The sequence below is a fragment of the Sabethes cyaneus genome, chromosome 2, assembly GCF_943734655.1.
Source record: "Sabethes cyaneus chromosome 2, idSabCyanKW18_F2, whole genome shotgun sequence".
Classification (NCBI taxonomy): Eukaryota; Metazoa; Arthropoda; class Insecta; order Diptera; family Culicidae; genus Sabethes; species Sabethes cyaneus.
The window spans coordinates 222,339,076-222,359,518 of record NC_071354.1 but is presented as its reverse complement, the minus strand read 5'-3'; the positions used below and the strand labels follow the sequence as shown (position 1 = coordinate 222,359,518).

The following is a 20,443-nucleotide window of genomic DNA, read 5'->3' as shown; positions in this document are numbered from 1 at the left end:
CCACGTGCCAAATTTGGTTCCATTTGCTTGATTAGTTCTCGAGTTATGAGGAAATTTGTATTTCGTTTGTATAGGAGCCCCCCCTCTTAAAGTGGGGAGGGGTCCTTATTTACCATAGAAAATATTCTTGCCCTCGAAAACTTTCACATGCCAAATTTTGTTCCATTTGCTTGATTAGTTCTTCAGTTATGAGGAAATTTGTATTTCATGTGTATAGGATCCCCCCTCCTAAAACGGGGAGGGGTCCTAATTCATCATAGAAAAAATTTTTGTCTCCACAAACACCCACATGCCAAATTCGGTTCCATTTGCTTAATTACTTCTCGAGTTATGAGGAAAATTGTGTTTCTTTGGTACAGGAGCCCCCCCTCTTAAAGTGGGGAGGGGTCCTAATTTACTATAGAAAATATTCTTGCCCTCGAAAACCTTCACATGCCAAATTTGGTTCCATTTGCTTGATTAGTTCTCGAGTTATGAAGAAATTTGTATGGAAGCCCCCCCTTTTAAAGAGGAGAGGAGTTATAATTCCTCTTATAAAGAGGGGAGGGTCTCAATTTACCATAGAATAAATTCTTGTCACCGAAAACACCCACATGCCAAATTTTGTTCTATTTGCTTGATTAGTTGTCGAGTTATGCAGAAATTTGTGTTTCATTTGTATGGGAGCCCCCCCCTCTTAGTGGGGGGAGGGGTATCTAACCATCACTAAAACCTTTCCTGGACCCAGAAAACCTCTACATGCATATTTTCATGCCGATTGGCTCAGTAGTTTTCGATTCTATAAGGAACATACGGACAGACAGACAGACAGACAGACAGACAGACAGACAGACAGACAGACAGAAATCCTTTATAGGTATAGATTATTAGCGAATTCATAAATTAACCTGGCTCAGGTCGATTAGCACTCAGTTTTAATCGAAGTGCTGTCAAAGCGTTCATAAATTAACCGAAATTTTATCTCGGTTAAACTGACAGCATTCAGTTTGAAGCGCAGGTTAAAACTGTCTAGCATTACGGTTTCCGGGTCGATCTGTCAAACTGCCCGTATCGTTCATAAATTTCGGGTTCGAGTTAGCACGAACCCAGGTTAATTTATGAATTCGCTATAAGAGTTTTAGTATATACAATATTGAGCTACTTCTGTTAAACTGGCAAATATTTCATTCCAGCGATTTAGAGCTTCCGAACTAAAATTGCACTTTGAAAATTAATTCCAACTTTCCACCAGAATCATCGGATCAGCGCGCGGACGTTAACTTGCCGATGTCGATTGTTATTGTTATCGTCGTCGTCGTCGTCAACAGTATAAAACCGGGGAGGCTCGTGCTGTTTCAAGTCGTCGTCTCCAATCAACTCGATCTTGGGCCATTAGTTACTAATTTCCCAGGCACCTCCCCAAGTAACAACGGTAGCTGAATTGCAAGAGCAATGGCTGTTTACGGGTTGGTTTAAGGCGATCAAAGCTGCATAAAGTAAGCTCTTAAATGGTGTTGAAATAAGCGATGTTTAAGCTACTTTAAGGTTTTCAAACCAGTTCTCTCCCAAAAGCTGATAAACAAGCTTAATAGCGGAGTTTTCTACTAAAAATCTGCTTTTAAACAGCCATAAACATCAAACCATTTTACGGCTGCTTAAAGGTGTTAAAGTGTAGAGTGGAAGCTTTCATCAGGCTCACAGCTTTCAAACTACTTTAAGGCTGCTTAAAGGTGTTAAAGTGGCTTTATGTGACATTATCGACTACTTCATGCTAGGCGGGCTAGACTTCAGGTGTAAAGATATTCTCACTGTCTCTTCTGCAGATGCAAATGGGACGGATCATAAGATGAGTGCTTATGGATCAAGAGATGACGGGTTCAATTCCCAGGAAAAAGACATGCATTTTTAATTAGCTAGCCTAATTATTCGAATTAAAGTTATTCGAAATTAAAAATATCGCGTTCGAAACATTGTTCACAGCAAAATAAAAAAGGCCGCGTTCCATTTTTTTAAATTTAAAAGTAGACTTTTTTTGGCTGCATAAAAGTTGATGAAGCGTGGATTAAGCGACTGAAAAAGCAGATTGCAAAACTATCCTGAATGCCGCCTACAAAGTGTTGTCCCAAGTCCTCTTTCATCGACTATCGCCAATAGCCAATAGATTTGTGGGAAGTTACCAGGCCGGCTTCATGGAGGGTCGGTCTACAACAGACCAAATCTTCAGCCTGCGGGAGATTCTCCAGAAGTGCCGTGAATTCCGAGTCCCCACGCAACACCTGTTCATCGATTTTAAAGCCGCATATGATAGCGTAAACCGACAAGAGCTATGGAAAATTTTGGACTAAAACGGCTTTCCGGGTAAGCTTACTAGACTTATCATGGCTACGATGGATGGAATCCAGTGCTGTGTGAGAATCTCGGGCGGATTGTCGGACCCATTCGAATCTCGCAGGGGACTTCGACAAGGAGATGGTCTTTCCTGCCTGCTATTCAACATTGCGCTTGAAGGAGTTATAAGGCGAGCGGCGATCGAAATGCGGGGCACGATTTTCAATCAATCCAGTCAATTTATCTGCTTTGCTGACGACGTGGATGCTGTCGGCAGAACATTTGAGGCGGTGGAAGATCAGTACACCAGACTGAACCTCGAAGCAGAGAAGATTGGATTGCAGATAAATACGTCTAAAACGAAGTACATGTTGGCGGGCGGGACCGAGCGCGACAGGGATCGCTTGGGCAGTACCGTGGTAATCGACGGGGATGAGTTCGAGGTAGTCGACGAGTTCGTATACCTTGGCTCGCTGGCAACAGAGGACAACAATACCAGCCGTGAGAGTAAAAGACGTATTATCAGCGGAAGTCGGGCCTACTACGGACTCCACAAACACTTGCGGTCGAATAATTTGAGCCCCCGTACAAAGTGCACACTGTACAAAACGCTAATTAGACCGGTTGTCGTCTTCGGGCACGAAACGTGGACACTGCTAGAAGAGGACCTACGAGCACTCGGAGTTTTCGAACGGCGGGTGCTAAGAACCATCTTTGGCGGAGTGCAAGAGAACGGTGTATGGAGGCGAAGAATGAACCACGAGCTCGCGCGTCTCTACGGCGAACCAAGTATTCAGAAAGTGGTTAAAGCTGGACGGATACGTTGGGCAGGACATGTCTGTAACTAGTGGTTAATACGCCTCCGCTTTCAGTTTATATTTACTTTACTTTTTCGACGACAATCCACTTATCGAATCCATGCCGAATGCAGGAGACGACTTCACGTTTCTCGGTCTTGGGCTGTCGTTCTTCAGTCGCCTCTAACACCCGCTGCTCTAGCATCCTCGTCAACAGCGGTCATCTAACGGGTACGGGGTCTCGAAGCCTCGAAGTCGTCGACCTCTGTCGGGTTCATTGCTAAATATTGTTTTCGCTGGTCATTCATCCGGCATCCTTGCTACGTGTCCAGCCCGTTGTAGCCAGCCGTGTTTTAGTCGCTGCACAATATGCGCATCTTTGTATACTTGATATATTTCATGATTAATGCACCTGCGCCACACTCCTTTCCGTTACTTTCAGTTTATACTCCCCTAAATATCGTCCGCCCTGTTTTCCGCTAGGACACGACAAAGGCGCGTATGTCCACCATCAACGTTACTGCTTCAGGCTCATAAAGACGACCAGTCTACCAGTCTGCGGAGGGCCTGATTTTACGCTTGAATGCGCCGTTCGATCTCCTTAGTAGTGCTGTTGTGCGCGGTCACCAGCGATCCCAAAAAATCACGAGCTCATTTATCACTTCCACTTCGTCGCCAACAATGGTTCCTTAGAGCCTCTTTCTATCATGTATTTGGGTTTCGACACTTTAATTCTCGTAGACTCTGCCGTCAGTCTGGCGTAGATTCCCTCCACCGCACAGTGGTTCAAACAGCGAAATACGTGATCGTTTGATATAGCGCCGAAACGTGAAGTTTTTCGCATATAGTGTCTTTAGGAACATTTCTTGGTATAATAAGCTCCTTCTTGTGAGAAAAATCTTTGGGTGATTAATTCTCTTAAAAGTGAGATACGAAATTTATTTTCTCGTACATTCGAGATACAGGTTTGGTACTTTCAGCAAAGTTGTAGTGAATATCAATACAAACAACTTTGTCAAAGACACCATACTTGTATCTTTTCATGGAAATTGTCTATGAAGCGCTATTCGTGGACAAACCCTTCAAAACAGTTTTTAAACCCTGGTTTATTCTGGTCAACTTTTATGTGTTCATAGTGTTCTAGAAAGTTGTTTATCTTGCTAAAATCAACGTTTTTGTAGAACATTATTATATGCAATTTTCTGCAGTTTCGGAGATTTTGAGCATTTTTGATGAAAAATAGTACTAATTTGAGCCTCAATATTTCCCAAGGTGGCAAATGGTGGCAGACCAAACAACTCCTACTTAAAAGTACAACAAAAAACCTTTAAAAGCAAGTGTCAATTGGCTGTATCCGTTTGTATCCTCAAAAGTTATAGTTGTTTTAAAAATCCATCTCAGTCATGTTTATGGAACAATTAAAATGTACTTCGGATGCAATAAACGCCATTTTGTTTACGTTGATAATCTCTTTCTAACAAGTTGAGTTACCAGCAATTTTTTCGCCTATTTTCGAGTCGAAAATGAATGTAGACTTAAAATTATTTAACGCAATTAATAAGAGCAAGACTTCCAAATAACTAACTTAAGTCTATTTTGTTCAATACCTTCGATTGGTATCTTTTCAAAAGATCACACTCATAATGGGCTGGTACCGAATGGCCGAAACACAAATGGTCGAATCACGAATGGCTGAAATCCAAATGGCCGAATTTCAACAACAGTCACAGAAGGCCGAATTTTCTCGGAATGACTAAATAACTATTTAATTAGAAAACACGAATTAACAAGCAGTTAACAATTAACTTTACTCAAACCAAAAATAAAATAAGCAACACATCTTTTTGTTGTACTTTTAAGTACGAGTTGTTTGATTTGCCACCATTTGCCCCCTTGGGAAATATTTAAGCGCAAAAAAGTACTATTTTTCATCAAAAAAGCTCAAAATCTCCGAAACTTCAGAAAATCACGTATAACAATGTTCTACAAAAACATTGATTTTAGCAAGATAAACAACTTTCTAGAACACTATGAACACATAAAATTTGACCAGAATAAGTCAGGGTTTAGAAACTGTTTTGAAGGGTTTGTCCACGAATAACGCTTCATAGATAATTTCCATGAAGAGATACAAGTATGGTGTCTTTGACAAAGTTGTTTGCATTAATATTTACTATAACTTTGCTGAAAGTACCAAACCTGTATCTTGAATGTACGAGAAAATAAATTTCGTATCTCACTTTTAAGGGAATTAATCACCCAAAGATTTTTCTCACAAGAAGGGGCTTATTATACCAAGAAATGTTCCTAAAGAAACTATATGCGAAAAACTTCACGTTTTGGCGCAATATCACACGATCACGTATTTCGCTGTTTGGACCACTGTGCACCGTTGCCGTCGCAAAATTTCAGGCGATGACATCAGAGTCATGTGCGAAGCCTAGGAGTTAGCTACCTTTAGTGAAAATCGTGCTACAGCATGCGGGATAATCCGTCACCTAGTCTCAACCCTCGCTGCTTCTCGAAGGGATTCGAAGAACCCCGAAATGACCCCGAACGTCGGGATTTGGTCAAGTTCTCATTAGTGACTAAGCTCGGATAACTTTTCCAAGCCATTTTTTCCTCTCTGCCGCTTTTGGCAGTCATCAATTTGGCAATCCTTTCGTATACTCTTGACCTAGTGCCGCAGTAGCGACCATTTCGTTGAACAACCGTAGTTCTCGACAGAATGGGAATTATCTAGTTGATTAATGTTCAACTGAGGAAGGCGGCTTTGACCTCTGACGTGTCCGATTTACGGTTAACAGTTTTGAGCGCACATGTACTGTTATTAGGTAATAGTCAGTGATGATATCCGCACCCTGTAGGGAACGTATTTTCGTGATAGTAGAGAAAAACCGACCATCTATAAGAACGTGGTAAATCTGGAACATTGTACGTTGGTTAGATTATCTTCAAGCAGCTTTGAGGATATCTCTGCGTGGGAAAAAGGTGTTTCAGATCACCTGACTTCGGGAAGGTTCGAAATTTATACATCGTTGACCGTTATTGTTCGTTTCGGTGGGCAGACTATCGTATCATCGGTCTTCAATGCCGATCTGGGCGTTCATATCCGCCAAGAAGATCTTGATGTCTCGTAGTGAACAGCTATTGTACATTGCCTTCAGATGCGCATAGAACATTTCCTTCACGTCATCGGGTCTACCTTCGACACAATGCATGTTCATAATGGTGTAGTTGAAGAAACGGCCTTTTATCCTTAACATACACATCCTCTCGTTGATCGCCACTCAGTCCATCACGCTATCCTGCATCGTGCCCATCAATACAAAGTCCGTTCCCAGCTAGTCGTTGGTCCTTCCATCGCTCTGGTAAAACTGGGCCTTAAACTGGGTCTATAAGTATTCAGCGTGGTTCGTATGATGGAAGAGGAAATGATGTCCAACCTAATTTAAGAAGAGCATATGAGAGAGTCGTGCGTGAGTGCAAAAGGTGAGCATACAATGCTGCAGTATTCCAGTATTGACCTCACATAGTCAATAAATAGTGATTTGATGGTATATGGATCCATAAGAGTATAGATTAAGCGTTTTGTGAAACCTCGTATGTTATTTGCTTTTTGTATTATTTCGTTATAATGGTCAATGAAAGTTTAGAGTCTAAGATTATTCCTAAGTCCCTCACTTTTTTTTATATTTTTCTACTGCTTGATTCTCTAATCTAATTGAGATTTATGGTGTGATTCTTTTTCTGCAAAATGATGTTAGATTGGATTTTATACATTAAGGTCTAATAGAGTTTTGTTTTGTGTGGAATCAGGGCTTCAACCGATCGTTTTCTTCTACGGCAATCACACCACCGCATTTTCAAATTTATACCGTTTGTTTAGTGAAAGAATACGAACGCTATGCGTAATATAACCAGCAGTTCGCGCAGTCATACCTCCGATTGTACAGCAGAACGAATGCATTCTGATCCTTTTTAACATTTTCGTTTCGTTCAAGTAAGTGTAAGTAACTGTAAGTGTCCAATACCATGGGGCTCTCTGTGCGAGCTTTTGGGTAACAGGGGTGTGCTGAAGATTATTTAGAGAGAAAAAAAGTTTTCTTCATCGTTTGGAGCAGTCAATTTCAAAACAACACTAACGAAAAGCAACTGCGTTATCACATGATTCCATGTTACTAAAAACAACCACTACATGTGCATGGAAGAAGTAGGTCGGACACCGTCCGATACAAAGGAATATTATACTTGCGTTGGACCGACATTGGGTGACAAATCTTTACTGCGGGTAGTCGATTTGGAGGGAAAAGAGGAAAGGAAAAAATACTTCTCCTAAATAAAATACGGCTCCCGATCCGTTTGCAGTTTCCATTGCTAAGCGGGAGAACAACTGTTAGCTTGAATTGTAAGTGGCAGATCGACTGCATTTAAAAACGGTCAAATGATCGTTTTTGAAGCGCAAGTTGAATGCTTACGCAATGACGCAGTCACAATCAACTTGCGATCTCTTTTCAAATCCTGTGTGGAATACATTCACGTGTTCTTCATTTATTATTTTCAAAAAGAGTTTCATGTCACCGGCATATACTAGCACTTTAAGTTCCTTGAAAATGCAGGAAATGTCGTTTATATATACAAAATAAAAAGAAAAGGTCCCAAATGAGAGCTTTGAGGAACACCAGACGTAACTTGAACAGGATTCGAGTTCTTTCCGTTAAATTGAAATATTTGTTGGCGATTAGTTGAATATGATTTAAACTAGTTCAGCAACCTTGGCTAAATTCAAACTTTTTACAATTTGACTGTGGCAGCAATGGTGTGTGAACGCCATCAAGTGCTTTGCTAAAGTTCGTAGGAGGGGGCTCTGTAGCCGCCTATATTCTATATTATCCCGATATGGCCTATTGACAGTACAAAAATGACTCTTACAGTAAAATTCACTGGTTTAGCTGCGCCAGGGTGGGCAATAATTGGAGACAGCGCGCTGTCATGTGGAATGAGGTGGGTAAAGTTGAGAAGAGCATTGAAGAAAGGGTATCCAATTACGCATAAACATGTCGCTCAATTAATAGCGATTATAGCAACACCAAAAACAGTGCGGGTTATACAACCAACACCCGGGTGATATCACAATAGATCAACGATACTGGTCGCAGTGATGAGTCCATACAGGAAAAAAAAGTCCGTGTAAAGTGCTTCTACATAGTTTCCATTATCCATTGCATTCAGTGTGTAGTCTATGAATTCTAGTCGTAGCCAAGCGTCCTTTCAAGAAGCCATGTTGGATTTCTGTAATTCTATTTTTAATTTAAAGGAATAATTTTTCATAGATAATTGTTTCGCAAAGTTTTGGACTGCCAGCGATTATGGCAGTACCACGATAATTACTCCGTCAGATTGCCGGCCCGATATGAGGATAAGCACTAGGAAAAGCTTTTCCGTAATTTTGAGAAGATTCCGGATTCCAGCGACATGTCAAAAAGCCAAAATAAAAGAGCAGAAAAGCAAAGCCTTGGGTACAAACGTCTTTAAGACTTGGCCCTTCTTCGTCGACAGACTTTGCAGCTGGTTATTAATATACAGGACAATTACAAGGCTAGTGCAATGAACCTACTGACTCTAGCAGCACCGCTGAGCCAAGATTTGAACATACGACGACTGGCTTGTTAGACCAGCACGTTACTTCGAAGCTAGCTGGGCGGATTTCATCTGCTATATGTAGTGCTCAAATTTTTCAAATTCTGTAGATGTGATAGTTTCAGAATTGAAATTAGACGACAAAAGTTGGTGGGTTCGTTTCAATGAGCGCTGGTAGGTGGATTCGAAATTAATAAATCCTTTTGAACCTAAAGGAAAAAAATAAGTCGTGCAATTTGCTCGACCATCGGTTGACGAATACTTGGTTACTAATTTCGACTGATTATTCGAAAACACTTCATGTAGACATGTCTCATCTGTTGGCATCGAAATTATCGGAAAAACTAAAGCAAATCAAACGCGACTTATTAGAACTGGATGATGGGAGGAAATTTTTCCGACCTGCAGAATGGTCCACAGTGATTGCAGGTAGGAAAAACTCAATCGTAAAACAATTTTTCGTTTTTTTGTCATTTTTTTTTGCTTCTACATAGGAATTGACCCAAATTCAACCAATTCAATTTATCGATGGTTTTACATTTTTTATCAACTTCTGATCATTGAAACTTTTCTGGTACCCTTTGATCGTGTTTACGTCAGTGCAATGGAAAAAGTTTCCATGGATGAGCTGCTAGTTATGCTAATCCCTGTGTGTGGCATTTCTGTGTCATACGTGCGAATAGTGGTAATCCGAACCCAGCTAAACAGGCTACGATCGGCTAGCCAATATCTCTCGGAATGTCTCGACGATCATCAATCGGAGCATCGTAATCAATCATATCGACTGATTCGTCGTACAGCGTTAATTTATCTGTGCGTAATGATACTGAATTTGATTGTACTCTTTCTGTCCGGGGAACTTGACGATCCTGCGATCCGGATACCGAGCAATCTGTCCAGGATGGGCTGGTTGACTGTACCCAATGCTTGGCTGTTTTCCATTATATTTGGAGCCTGCAGTACCGTTACTGTGTCCTACATCCTGGGCGCTTATTGCATCTTACAAGATATTGCAGATTCCTTTGCCTGTCTTTTTGATCGCGTCGATACGGAGGTTGACAACAAATTTAAAATTACTCCTTGCCCTGACGATTCGGTTAAAGAAATTTATTTTCTAAATGTTTTAAAACGAGAGATTGCCAGTATGGTAATAAGGTACAATAAGTTGGTTGAACTTTTAAAAATTTTACGAGGATTTTTGAGTGCTTACTTTTTCTGCATATTCTATCAGCAACTATTAATGGTCGGGATCGGAATGTTCTACATTGTATCGGCAGAAAAGTCGGTGAAGTCAATAATAATGGCTAGTTATCTACTATTTTACATGCTTGAATGTTTTATATACTGCTTACTTGTGGAAAATTTGAATGACATGGTGAGTTAAATTGTGTTTCGTGTTAATTTTTAAATAATAATCTTTTTTCAGAATGAAAATATTGGATTTATCGTGTATGGTTTGGCTTGGCCACAGAGATTACGCTACAATATCGCTGGCAGACGGGTCTATCGTGAAATACGTTCATCGATTCTTATTATTATGGCGAATTCACAGCAAAACTTGAACATCAGCTGCGGTGGATTATTCGCAATGTCAATCGAAGCATTCTCAAGTTTCACACAGTTGGTCTACAATTTTCTAATGTTTCTTATAAACATGACTAGCTGAGTAAATTGAGTTGCAGGATCAGCCATATTTTTGAGGGTAACGTTAAATTAATAACGTAGCAAATAAAAAAACGATTCTTACACTTACCAAAAGGTTTCAATTTACCACTTTATTTACATTTAAAACATTTTAAAGCTCCACAATTTAACATAAGTTATTCCACGGATCACTGAAAATTACTATAATTCTTTGTCAGGTCAGGCACGTTAGGCAATGTTCCACCCTAAAACCCGATTTTCGACCATCAATCCTCTTAAATGACAAAAGGATGTACGTGCCCCGTTGATTTGGTAACCACGCTTCCTACACCCCTCACATATACTTCGCCGTTAGTTCCTCCACCAGTTTGATGTAGGCTTCCTTGGCGGCATCCTGCGAGGTTCCCTTCCGGTCGAGCCACGCCTGCCATTTGGCTTTTCCTTTCAGATCCAACAGACCCGGTTTGTCAGTGTTGTTGTCACCGACGGTGGCTTGCTTGAAAAGGGCGTACAGCTCTAGCAGTTCCTGATCCGAGGGTCGTTTCGTGAAGGTCTTAACCTTATCGGCTGCTTCGGTGAATTTCTGAAAAAAAATGCAAAAAATGGGTTTATTCAGGGTGTGAAAATGGACTCAGTTATCATTTTGCGATTAAGTAAGTGAGTTGACATAAAAGTTGCAATTTTTAAGTGTTTTTGCAATGATTTAGCTCACTGTTTGAACTACAGGTTGGTCTTATCAGTTGATTACATTGATAGATAGTGCCTAATGGCTCAGCTGATTGTATTTCGAACAACGTCCGCTCGAGCAGGGCTAGTCATTAACTTCAAAGTGGCAAAAACTCAATCCGAAATTTGACTTACCTGATCTAGCGACATATTTTTTGTGTGTTGAACTTTGGTTTATGATGTAATCTGTAACAAAATAAAAAAAACTTTCATAACCAAAAAGCTTTACGGAATTAAAAACGAATTAATGAACTGCAACTGCAAAGAAGTTTAGGTTCGATAAAATAAGGCTACCATTTTTGTTGCCATAATTGCATCAGATTTATAAATTTACCTCGATGAATCATACTGAACATGAACTTTGCTTCGATTAGAGTTAGAGTGATATAGATTTGCATTAGTAGGCTGTGGTTCGTACTATTCTCTGACAAGGTTTTATTTCTGAGTTGCAAAAACAAACATGTTTACAAAGTAAATGATACACAATAAATTTTCGTTCAATGATAACAATCTAATTGAACATCAAATCGTGTGTAGGTACGCACCCACTCGCTTAAAGGAGGCCATTATTCCCCGAACAAAAATCAATTTATGCATACCGCGGTGACCTATCGAATTTTACCTTCACGGTAAGTACAATCATGTGCGCATATTAATGATTGTATTATTTAACATCGAGTCACACATTTAGGTTCGAAAAACAAATGGAATCTACACCGCCGCCGCGGCCACCGTAGGGGATCCTGACTAACGCTAGATGCTCAGCAGGCGTCACTTTATTAAATAGTCCTACCCATTGGCGGATCATCGTTTCCCCTAGAGCAAAGACCGCCGATAAGTCCACGTAGTAATATAACGATGCTTTGTTCATAAACCTTTCGTTATGATATGTATGGTACACGTAGCTAAATGTTTATTACGGCGCTGGTTGACAAGCACAAATTGCACCCATCACCGGGCATAGATTAACCCGGCCGCGCCGCGGCGATAACCATCGCTAAATGTTGTCCGAGTTAACGATAGATCGGAGCACGATTTGATGGGCCAGCCAGCCGGTCGAAGCCGGCTCGATTATTATTCTAATCATATTTTTAAAGCACAAAACCGTAAGTGAGTGAATGGGGAACAAAGTCTATCACAATCAGGCTCTTATCAGGCAATAAATGGAAAAGCTCTTTTTGTGTTCATATGAAACACCGATGAAACACCGATGCGTTGGATATAGGAGCAAAAAAAGTCTGGCACAAGTCAACCACAACGACGAAGAGCCGTGTGCGAGTGCGGAAAAGTGCATGTTTGCATGCCCAACAACATCATTGCATTTGAATTAATGTGGTCCAGTTTCGGGTCTCGAGTGTTTTGGCAAAGCGTTTCTTCAAGCTGCCGATTCACTACTCCTTGCTTGTGGAGTTTAAAGACATACAGTCTACTAAAAATATGAATAAATTATTGAAATGATTTTTTTTTATCAATAGGTATTGCTTCAAAATTGTGAAACTTAATAAAAGAAATGCATGACTGAGCAAACTCGTTTTACACAATCAATAAAATAGATTCTAAAGAGTTTCGAAACTAATTTACATGGGATATGTTATAAATTTCATATTGCCCCTCTTATGACTATTTAGACTACTGTGATAATCATTAAATGCAACGTACCGCATTTTGCACTGTTAATCTGACACTAAAGTGGCTTTTAGTTTGATCTTCTAATGAGTTTGACTTCTTTTTCCTTCTTCCCCTTCTTTTTCACTTCATATTCTTTGAGCGAAATCGTGTGCGAGATTCGACTGTGATAATCGTGTAAATCGGGGTAGTCTAAATAGAGGCAAATATCGCAATATTACGCTTACTACACTTCCTGCCGTGAAATCAGTAAAATCAGCTAGCAAAAAGAGGTAAAAGGTTTAACATTGAACTACACATATCCAGTAAGTACCTACTTACTTGCAAACGCACATTCGTAGATTTTGTCTTAAAATTATCACAGCCTGCGGCAAAAGTAGTGGTCACGGCTCCTTTGATTTGATGACTGTCAAACAAAAAAATAACGACAGCGAACACACAATGGTCCGATATCCAAGTGAGCTGGTAAAAATGTCAAAGTTACTTCTTAGCCGTTGGGTGTCATCTTGGGTGTCCAGTCCTTAAAAAGACAGTAGAAGTACTGTTTTTGGAAGGCACCTTCGAAGGCACTTTGCTGCATAAACTTCTGGCAGCGCTTTATATTAAGAAAATAATAGAGGAAGCTAAGCACCTAATCATTTCTAGTGATTGACCGCCATCCCTGCTAATTACAGTTCAGCATAAGGCTTTTCGAACCCATTTCTTGCATGACCTGAAGAATCCTTTTGTAGCCGTGAATTAGCAACTATAATCTCTAAAACAGCTAACCAAACGTTTCGCTGACAAGCAATCGGTCAAGAGACCGGACGTTATGCTAGATCATCTCGAACCATGTGAGGACACACTTCGGACATACGACATGATGAACTTCCCTTACTAGCACAGTTGTTATTAAGTTGTTGTGGCTGCTAATTATATGACTAATTCCAGTTGCAAATAAGTTGCTACAACTGGAAGTACTAAAATTGTGGTACCTGGATCCCGAAAGCCGTCATGTTCATGGATAATGCAGATACTATGATTTGGAAATACCATCGCACTGTTACTGGAAGTAGACACACTCCCACCGCAGCAGGATGTCAGAATCTACTAATCGACCAACCGATAACCGAGGCTTATTGGTGCTACTAAATAAGCACAGTGAAACTTGGTCACTGTCTGACACTATCCGGATCTATCAATCGCTTTGTAGACGGCTTCATTGCCAAAGAACTCAGCTAACAGCTAATAAAAGAGCCACGAATAAAGAATAAGATAGTCTCCTGTATCACGAAGTCGAAGCGTAGGATTCATTAACTCTCTAAAAGCAGCATCGTTACATTTTAAGGAACGCTTGTGTGTGTCTCGTAATCTTGCATGTTTCTGCGCGGAGTGCATTGGCTGCACCACCGAGTCCGCCGAAGTTACCGATCCATGAAGAAAGTGTTTCGGGATGATGAGTTCTGCGGTACGTATGTTGACAGCCTGGAATTAATCATGCCATTCGCTTCAGACAACGTATTTTGCAGTAGGTACTTCGTCGGACAATGTTAGCTCATCGTCTAACGCCTTTCGCTCCCAGTAGCTTCCCATGTGCGGCGCCAATGGTGTATTGAACTACCACGCTGTCATTGTACTGGTGACACTGACTGCCCAGTCCTGCTAACTTTCTGGAGCTCATTATCAGCACCTACTATACTCGAGCGAAGCACAAAGCGGATCCCTGGTGGTTTCGAAACCGGACTAACGTGGCTAATGTGGCGATTTGATCATCTAGACCTTCCGAATAGCTTTCCGATGTCAATGAAACGATGGGTGTGTTTTGAAAGAAGAATGGCAGCTGATCCCAAATTGAAAAAATGCATGCCAGCAAATCATATTTGGAGGATTTGGATTCGTCGGCCGCTTATGGAAAGGAATGGTATCTACCAGTTGGAGTAGTTCGGAATCTTAAAAAACCGAAAAGATTCGCCTAGTTTGCGATGCGGCGGCCATGGTAAAAGGAGTATGTCTCAATAATGTAATCCTAAAAAGTCCAGACTTCGTAGTTGTAGTTGTTGGAGGTGTTGTGTGGATCTCGAGAGCGAAAAGTGGCGGTGACCGGTGACACCAAGCAGATGTTTCACCAGTTTTTCATTCGACAACCAGATAGACCATACCAGAAGTTTATCTTCCGCTGTAATCCGACCGAAGCCATCCAGGTATATGTATTGGACGTGGACAGTTTCGAATCCAGTTGCTCGCCAACCCAGGCCCAGTTTATCAAAAACTTGAATGCAGAGGAGCACAAGGAGCAGTATCTACGGGTGGCAAAGGCGATCACCAAGAAGCATTATGTCGATGACTACCTGGACAGCTTCGATTCGCTACAGGCAGCCGTCAAAGTTTGCAACCAAAGTAGCTACAGTTCACAGCAAAGGGGGCTTCACCATCCGAAATTGGTTATCAAATTCCCAAGAAGTCCTTCGACGGGTCGGGGAATCAATTGCGGTGTCCACCAACCTTTTCTTCTGGAGATGGGACCGAACGAGTCCTTGGGATACTTTGGGAACCCGGAGAAGATAGAATCCCAAAGTATCCCGCGGTTGATTTTGATCTGGAAACCACTTCACCTACCAAGGGGAACATTCTTTGATGTGTAATGCGGTTTTTCGATCCGCTGGGGCTTATCCACGGTAAACTGATAATTCAAGAAGCGTGGCGAGAACAACTGAAATGGGATAAGGAAGTTTCCAGCAGAATTCTAGAAAGCTGGCTGAAATGGATTGCGCTGCTGAAAGGACTTGATCAGGTCCTCATAGACAGTACTCGAACTCAGACCACTCGAACTCCATATCTTCACGGATGCGAGTGAGAATGCATACACCTGCATAGCGTATTTTAGAGTGATGGTTCGTGGACAGATTCACTGTTCTTTGGTCATGGCGAAGCCAATAATCGCTCCGTTCAAAGCCTTGCCAGTTCCACGATTGGAGCTGCAAGGTGCGCTACTGGAAGCGAGGCTGGCGAAAGCAGAGATTTTTGTGGACTGATTCGACGATTGTGCTTGCCTGGATCAAATTCGATCACCCGAGATATCGGCAGTTTGTCACCTTTAGGGTGGGTGAAATACTGTCGAAAACAGAGACTGCCGAGTGGAACTACGTACCATCGAAGATGAACGTTGCAGATCAAGCGACGAAGTGTGACAAGAGTCCCAGCTTGGAGGTAGATAGTTGAACTACGACCCTGTGTTGTGCACCGAGAGATCGGCAGAGTGCAAATGATAGACTTCAATTGGTTTTCGGAGTGGGAACGCTTGTTAAGATGTGTGGGCTATGTTGAACGTTTTCTCTCTAACACAAGGCATCGACACCGGAACCAGCAACGGAGTTCATTAAGATATCTGACTCAGGAAGAGCTTGATTGGGCCGAGAACTATTTGTGGTCCTCGGTACAGACAGAAACGTACCCGGACGAAGTAGCAGCGCTGAAAGCTGGTTGTTCAAAGAAGGCGATAGAGAAAACCTACAAAATCTGCACTCTCCCCGTTCCTGGAGTTCTACGCGTGAACAGCCGCTTGTGTATGGCACTATATAAATCCTACGACTTCAAATACCTGATAGTCCTGCCGCGAGAGCACCGCCTGACGGACTTGGTTATAGATGCGTACCATTTATACGTTTTTACTCGGAAACCTAGAAACTGTTGTAAACGAGCTCAAGTAGCGGTTCCACGTGTGGAGGTTACGTACGGTCGTCGAACGGATGGCTAAGAACTGGCAATACTGTAATTTCGTGAAGGCGAAGCCGATTGTTCCTAGAATGGCATCCCTTCTTACATCTCGACTTACTTCACATCTGCGCCATTTCTCATTTGTCGGGATCGCTTATTTCGAATTAGCTAAAGCGTCGTAAAGAGGTGGGGTTTACTTTACTTGTTTGTCCATACGAGCTGTCCACCATGAGTTGCGAGCAGATATCGAAGACATGCATCAAAATCTGGCCGAAACGTTAACCAATGTGAACACTAAGTGGGTTTTTAACTCACCCTCAGCTCCAACAATTCAGAGGGAGTTGGGAGCGATTAGTGCGGAGCATCAAAACCACCCTCAACAGCCTGTCCAGCTCACGGAATCCAGACGACGAGACACTGTCGACGATTCTCGTAGAAGCAGAGTCCATCGTGGACTTACGACCGTTGACGTTCGTCTCTGTGGTGCCTAGCGATTCAAAAGCACTCATTCCTAACCACTTTATACTTTTAAGCTCTAAAGGAATGGTCCAACTGCCGTAGACGTTAACAGAAGCCGATCGAGCTGCGAGAATCAATTGGGATTTGGCGAGGCAACTGATCGACCAGTTTTGGACAAGATGGACTCGGGAATACTCACTTAATCGCGCACCATTCCAAATGACACGGGGAGTCAGAGACGCTGAAAATAGTAGACCTGGTGGTTATTGTGGACGAAGGAATTCGCAACGGTTGGATCCGAGGTCGGATTGTGCCCGTTATTACAGGATACGTCGGAACCCACCGACCCGTGGCACCTCATTCCTTTTCTATCTGTTTGTCAATCAGTGCACGCTACCGGTCACTCCAGTCAATATAGAGTAATCATCACATTACACACTACAGGCAGACCTTTCAATACGGTATAAATATCACGATACCACAATAAACTCAACGCCTTTATCGAAAGAAATCCATCACCTCATATTACGGTATAAGCAATTTGACAGTAAAACCATAGGAAAACTGTCAGAATAACGCGTTGACGCAGCATTTTGTTTTGCCTTTAAGACTGATATACCGTAAATTTGCGCATAGCATCTCTTCGGATAGCATTAAAGCAGCCATCAACAGTGCAGCAGGAGATGCTATAGAGCTCATCTAACTCAAGCAGCTCAAGTAACGACTCATTCGACGAGGAACGCCAGACGATGTTGCACGAGAAGAATGCAGTGCAGGAGCTGCAACACAGGGTTGACGGTCCCTGTGAACGTGGTGCGATACACACAAAATGGAAGACAGTATAAACTCAGTTCTTTTGGGATAAGAAGTGCCACCTGAAAGAAATAGAGTGCGAGCAAATAGAACAGTTGAAACGTTCTCAGGAAATACGGCGTATCCCGTAAAGGCTTTATGCCATGAAAACCAATTCACTAGGCACCACTTTTTCATCGATTTTCACGTCGCATGTGATAATATCAACCGTGAAGACAAATACTGCTTTTTCTAGAAGTTGACAAGATTGATTCTGGCCATGATGGATGGAGCACAGTGCTGTGTGAGAATATCGGGTGCGTTGACTTTGATAAGGCGTAGATATTTCCTCTCTTGTTCCTCCTCCTGTTCAACATCCCGCTAGAAAGTGCCATACAAATTGTCAAATTACCTGCACAGTTAAAACTGTTTTTATGCCATTTTTTTACTTTGCTTTTATGCTTTTATTAAAACCGTTTTCTGCAAAGAGATTTTAAATATTGTTTTGTGAATTTTTTGAGGATTTATTTTAATTTAATATGTTTTATTGTTACTACAATATTTACAAATGAAAATAATTTTGATAGTTTTGACCGAGCACTAAATCAATCGACCCCACAGTGCTGCCCAGTCCAATGTCACATCCAAACTGAACTACTGGTGAAGAGGTCACCGAAGCTCGCAAAAAAATATGTTGAGGTCGCTTCGAACAGTGCTCACACCACGTCACGGGCGCGGCACAGCGGACGCAAGTCGTAGGTCGGTTTGAATGCAAATTACGTCAGGTTAAATGACGTCACGGATATTTTCGTTCAAGTGGGTACGGAAATAGATATTTGAAGTATGCGAGGTAGCTGTGAACGATGATGAAACGGAAAAGCTGTATGAACTGTGGAATAATTCAGGAGATCAGATCCGTGCTAAGGTTCACTACACTTGAAATTGATGACGATAGCCATTGACCAAGTGTTTGGGGAATCCCGAAAGTGATATACCAAAAGTAGAGTGTAGGAAAGTCGAAGATGGTAGGAGAGTTTAAATTAAAGATTTTAAGCCGGTTTTTAATTAAACCCGTTTTTAAATAACTGAGGAAGAAAGACTCCATGAAAAAAAAAACGCCGTAGTTGAATCAATGGAGAAAAGATTAAAGCATGCTTGCGAAAAAAGATTATTTTCTTTTGAATTGATTGGTTTGAATGTTAGTAATATGTATACAAGACATTATAAAAATCAACCTGCATTAGAGTTCAACGTCCTTTAGACACAATTTCACGCATTGTTAATTAATAATTTGTTGATTTTAATGCGTCACTAATATATTAGTTTTCTTAGTTTATTTTTCTTTATTTCCTTTAGTTTATCGTGTAACCGGAAAACATCTCCATTCGTGTGATTACAGAGCTTCGCTTCTAAAATCAATATTGATCCGCAGTGCTTCAATTTATAGTCACTAAGAACTGCCTGTACCTTACACTTTAAAGCAATATAAATGGCTTAACCAGGCTGTTCTGTCAATATCGAACAACGCTTAGCAAATAGGGAGAAATTCTTTCTGGTACGTTTTGCGTGTATGAATTGCTTTTTCAATCTGATGACTTGCAATTCTGTTAAGAAACTACGATTCTGGTTCTAGAAAAATGACACTAATAAAACGATAAATTTCTATTTGAATGACATCTTGTCGGCTGGCAAAGCCTTTTGTGTCACTCAATTCGGCTTTCGTTGAAAGTTTCAATGCATCATCTAATTAGACGGAAAAATAGCTGCACAATCTTTCTCGTTCATAAATATATATAACGATTCTCCATGTAGCTGACACTTCAATCGTGAATTAGCTCATACTTGCAATTTAATTCAATTCGATGCCACGGTCATTCCAGCCAAACTTTCCGTTCAAGTTACTGGTTTGCTAACTGTTTGAACGCGGAAAGAACTAACACTGACTGTTTGGAGAATCCTAAGCACTATTTTGACAAAATAAAAGGATGTGGAAATTTTTTTTCAATTGAAAGATTTAAGTCACAAATTATAATTTTATAGATAGTATGCACGATTCTCGCGAAGCGAGAATTTCATTGTCTCATCGGCTCAGTCACTAACAGTGAACCATCCGTAGACCCAACGATCCACGGAGTGCGCAGTCAAGCGCGTAACACACTATTTGCACTGTTTTTAAAATAAGCACCCGCGAAAACGGCGCGTGCTAGTGGCTAGCTACTCTAATGGATATGTACAAATCCATCAATTCGCGATTTAGGTACGTAAATGGACGGCATCAATGAAAAAACAAAAACCAAAAAAAACCCTAATTCTATGGGAACTATGCAACACACCTGCACACTGACCGGTGGACTAAACTGAACTAAGTTGGATTCGTACCGATCAGTTCACTGAAGTTGAATTACTGATTACTTACCGGTGTGGTGCTGGCAGTACGTATCTACAGGCTGAGCGCACGTCCAGTCCACGACGCGGCAGCGGCTTTCTAGTAGAAATCTAACAAAGTGTTATCAGTACATATACATATATTCCATCTCGCTTCTTCTCGTTGTTTTTTGTTTGTTTGCACCGGGGAATGGTGTGCTCCGAGATAGGAGAGAACCACTTGCCTGTTAAGTAACAGGCTACTTAAACTGAGAAGCAAATCGAGCCACTTTGCTCCGCAAACGCGGGTCACCGCAGATTCGAAATAACATCCGAAATAACTGGTGATGAGTTGCGTGGTGTGTTCTAGCACACGTTTCCCACGTCCTTTTGTA

The 20,443-nt window shown here is 41.4% G+C and overlaps 1 protein-coding gene across 2 annotated transcripts; it reads right to left on the bottom strand.

Moving 5' to 3' along the window:
- Positions 1–10,495: 10,495 nt before the first annotated feature.
- LOC128734604 (acyl-CoA-binding protein homolog) lies at positions 10,496–20,118 on the bottom strand. 2 transcript variants are annotated; one of them, XM_053828884.1, is made up of 3 exons: positions 20,101–20,118; positions 11,250–11,300; positions 10,496–10,971 (listed from the first exon to the last, which is right to left on the bottom strand). In XM_053828884.1, the coding sequence occupies exons 2-3, from the start codon at positions 11,262–11,264 to the stop codon at positions 10,723–10,725; spliced, it is 264 nt and encodes an 87-aa protein (XP_053684859.1). In that variant the 5' UTR covers positions 11,265–11,300; positions 20,101–20,118; the 3' UTR covers positions 10,496–10,722. The 2 variants fall into 2 exon arrangements, with proteins under 2 accessions (XP_053684859.1, XP_053684858.1); XM_053828883.1 differs by lacking the exon at positions 20,101–20,118 and adding an exon at positions 20,018–20,065.
- Positions 20,119–20,443: the final 325 nt, after the last annotated feature.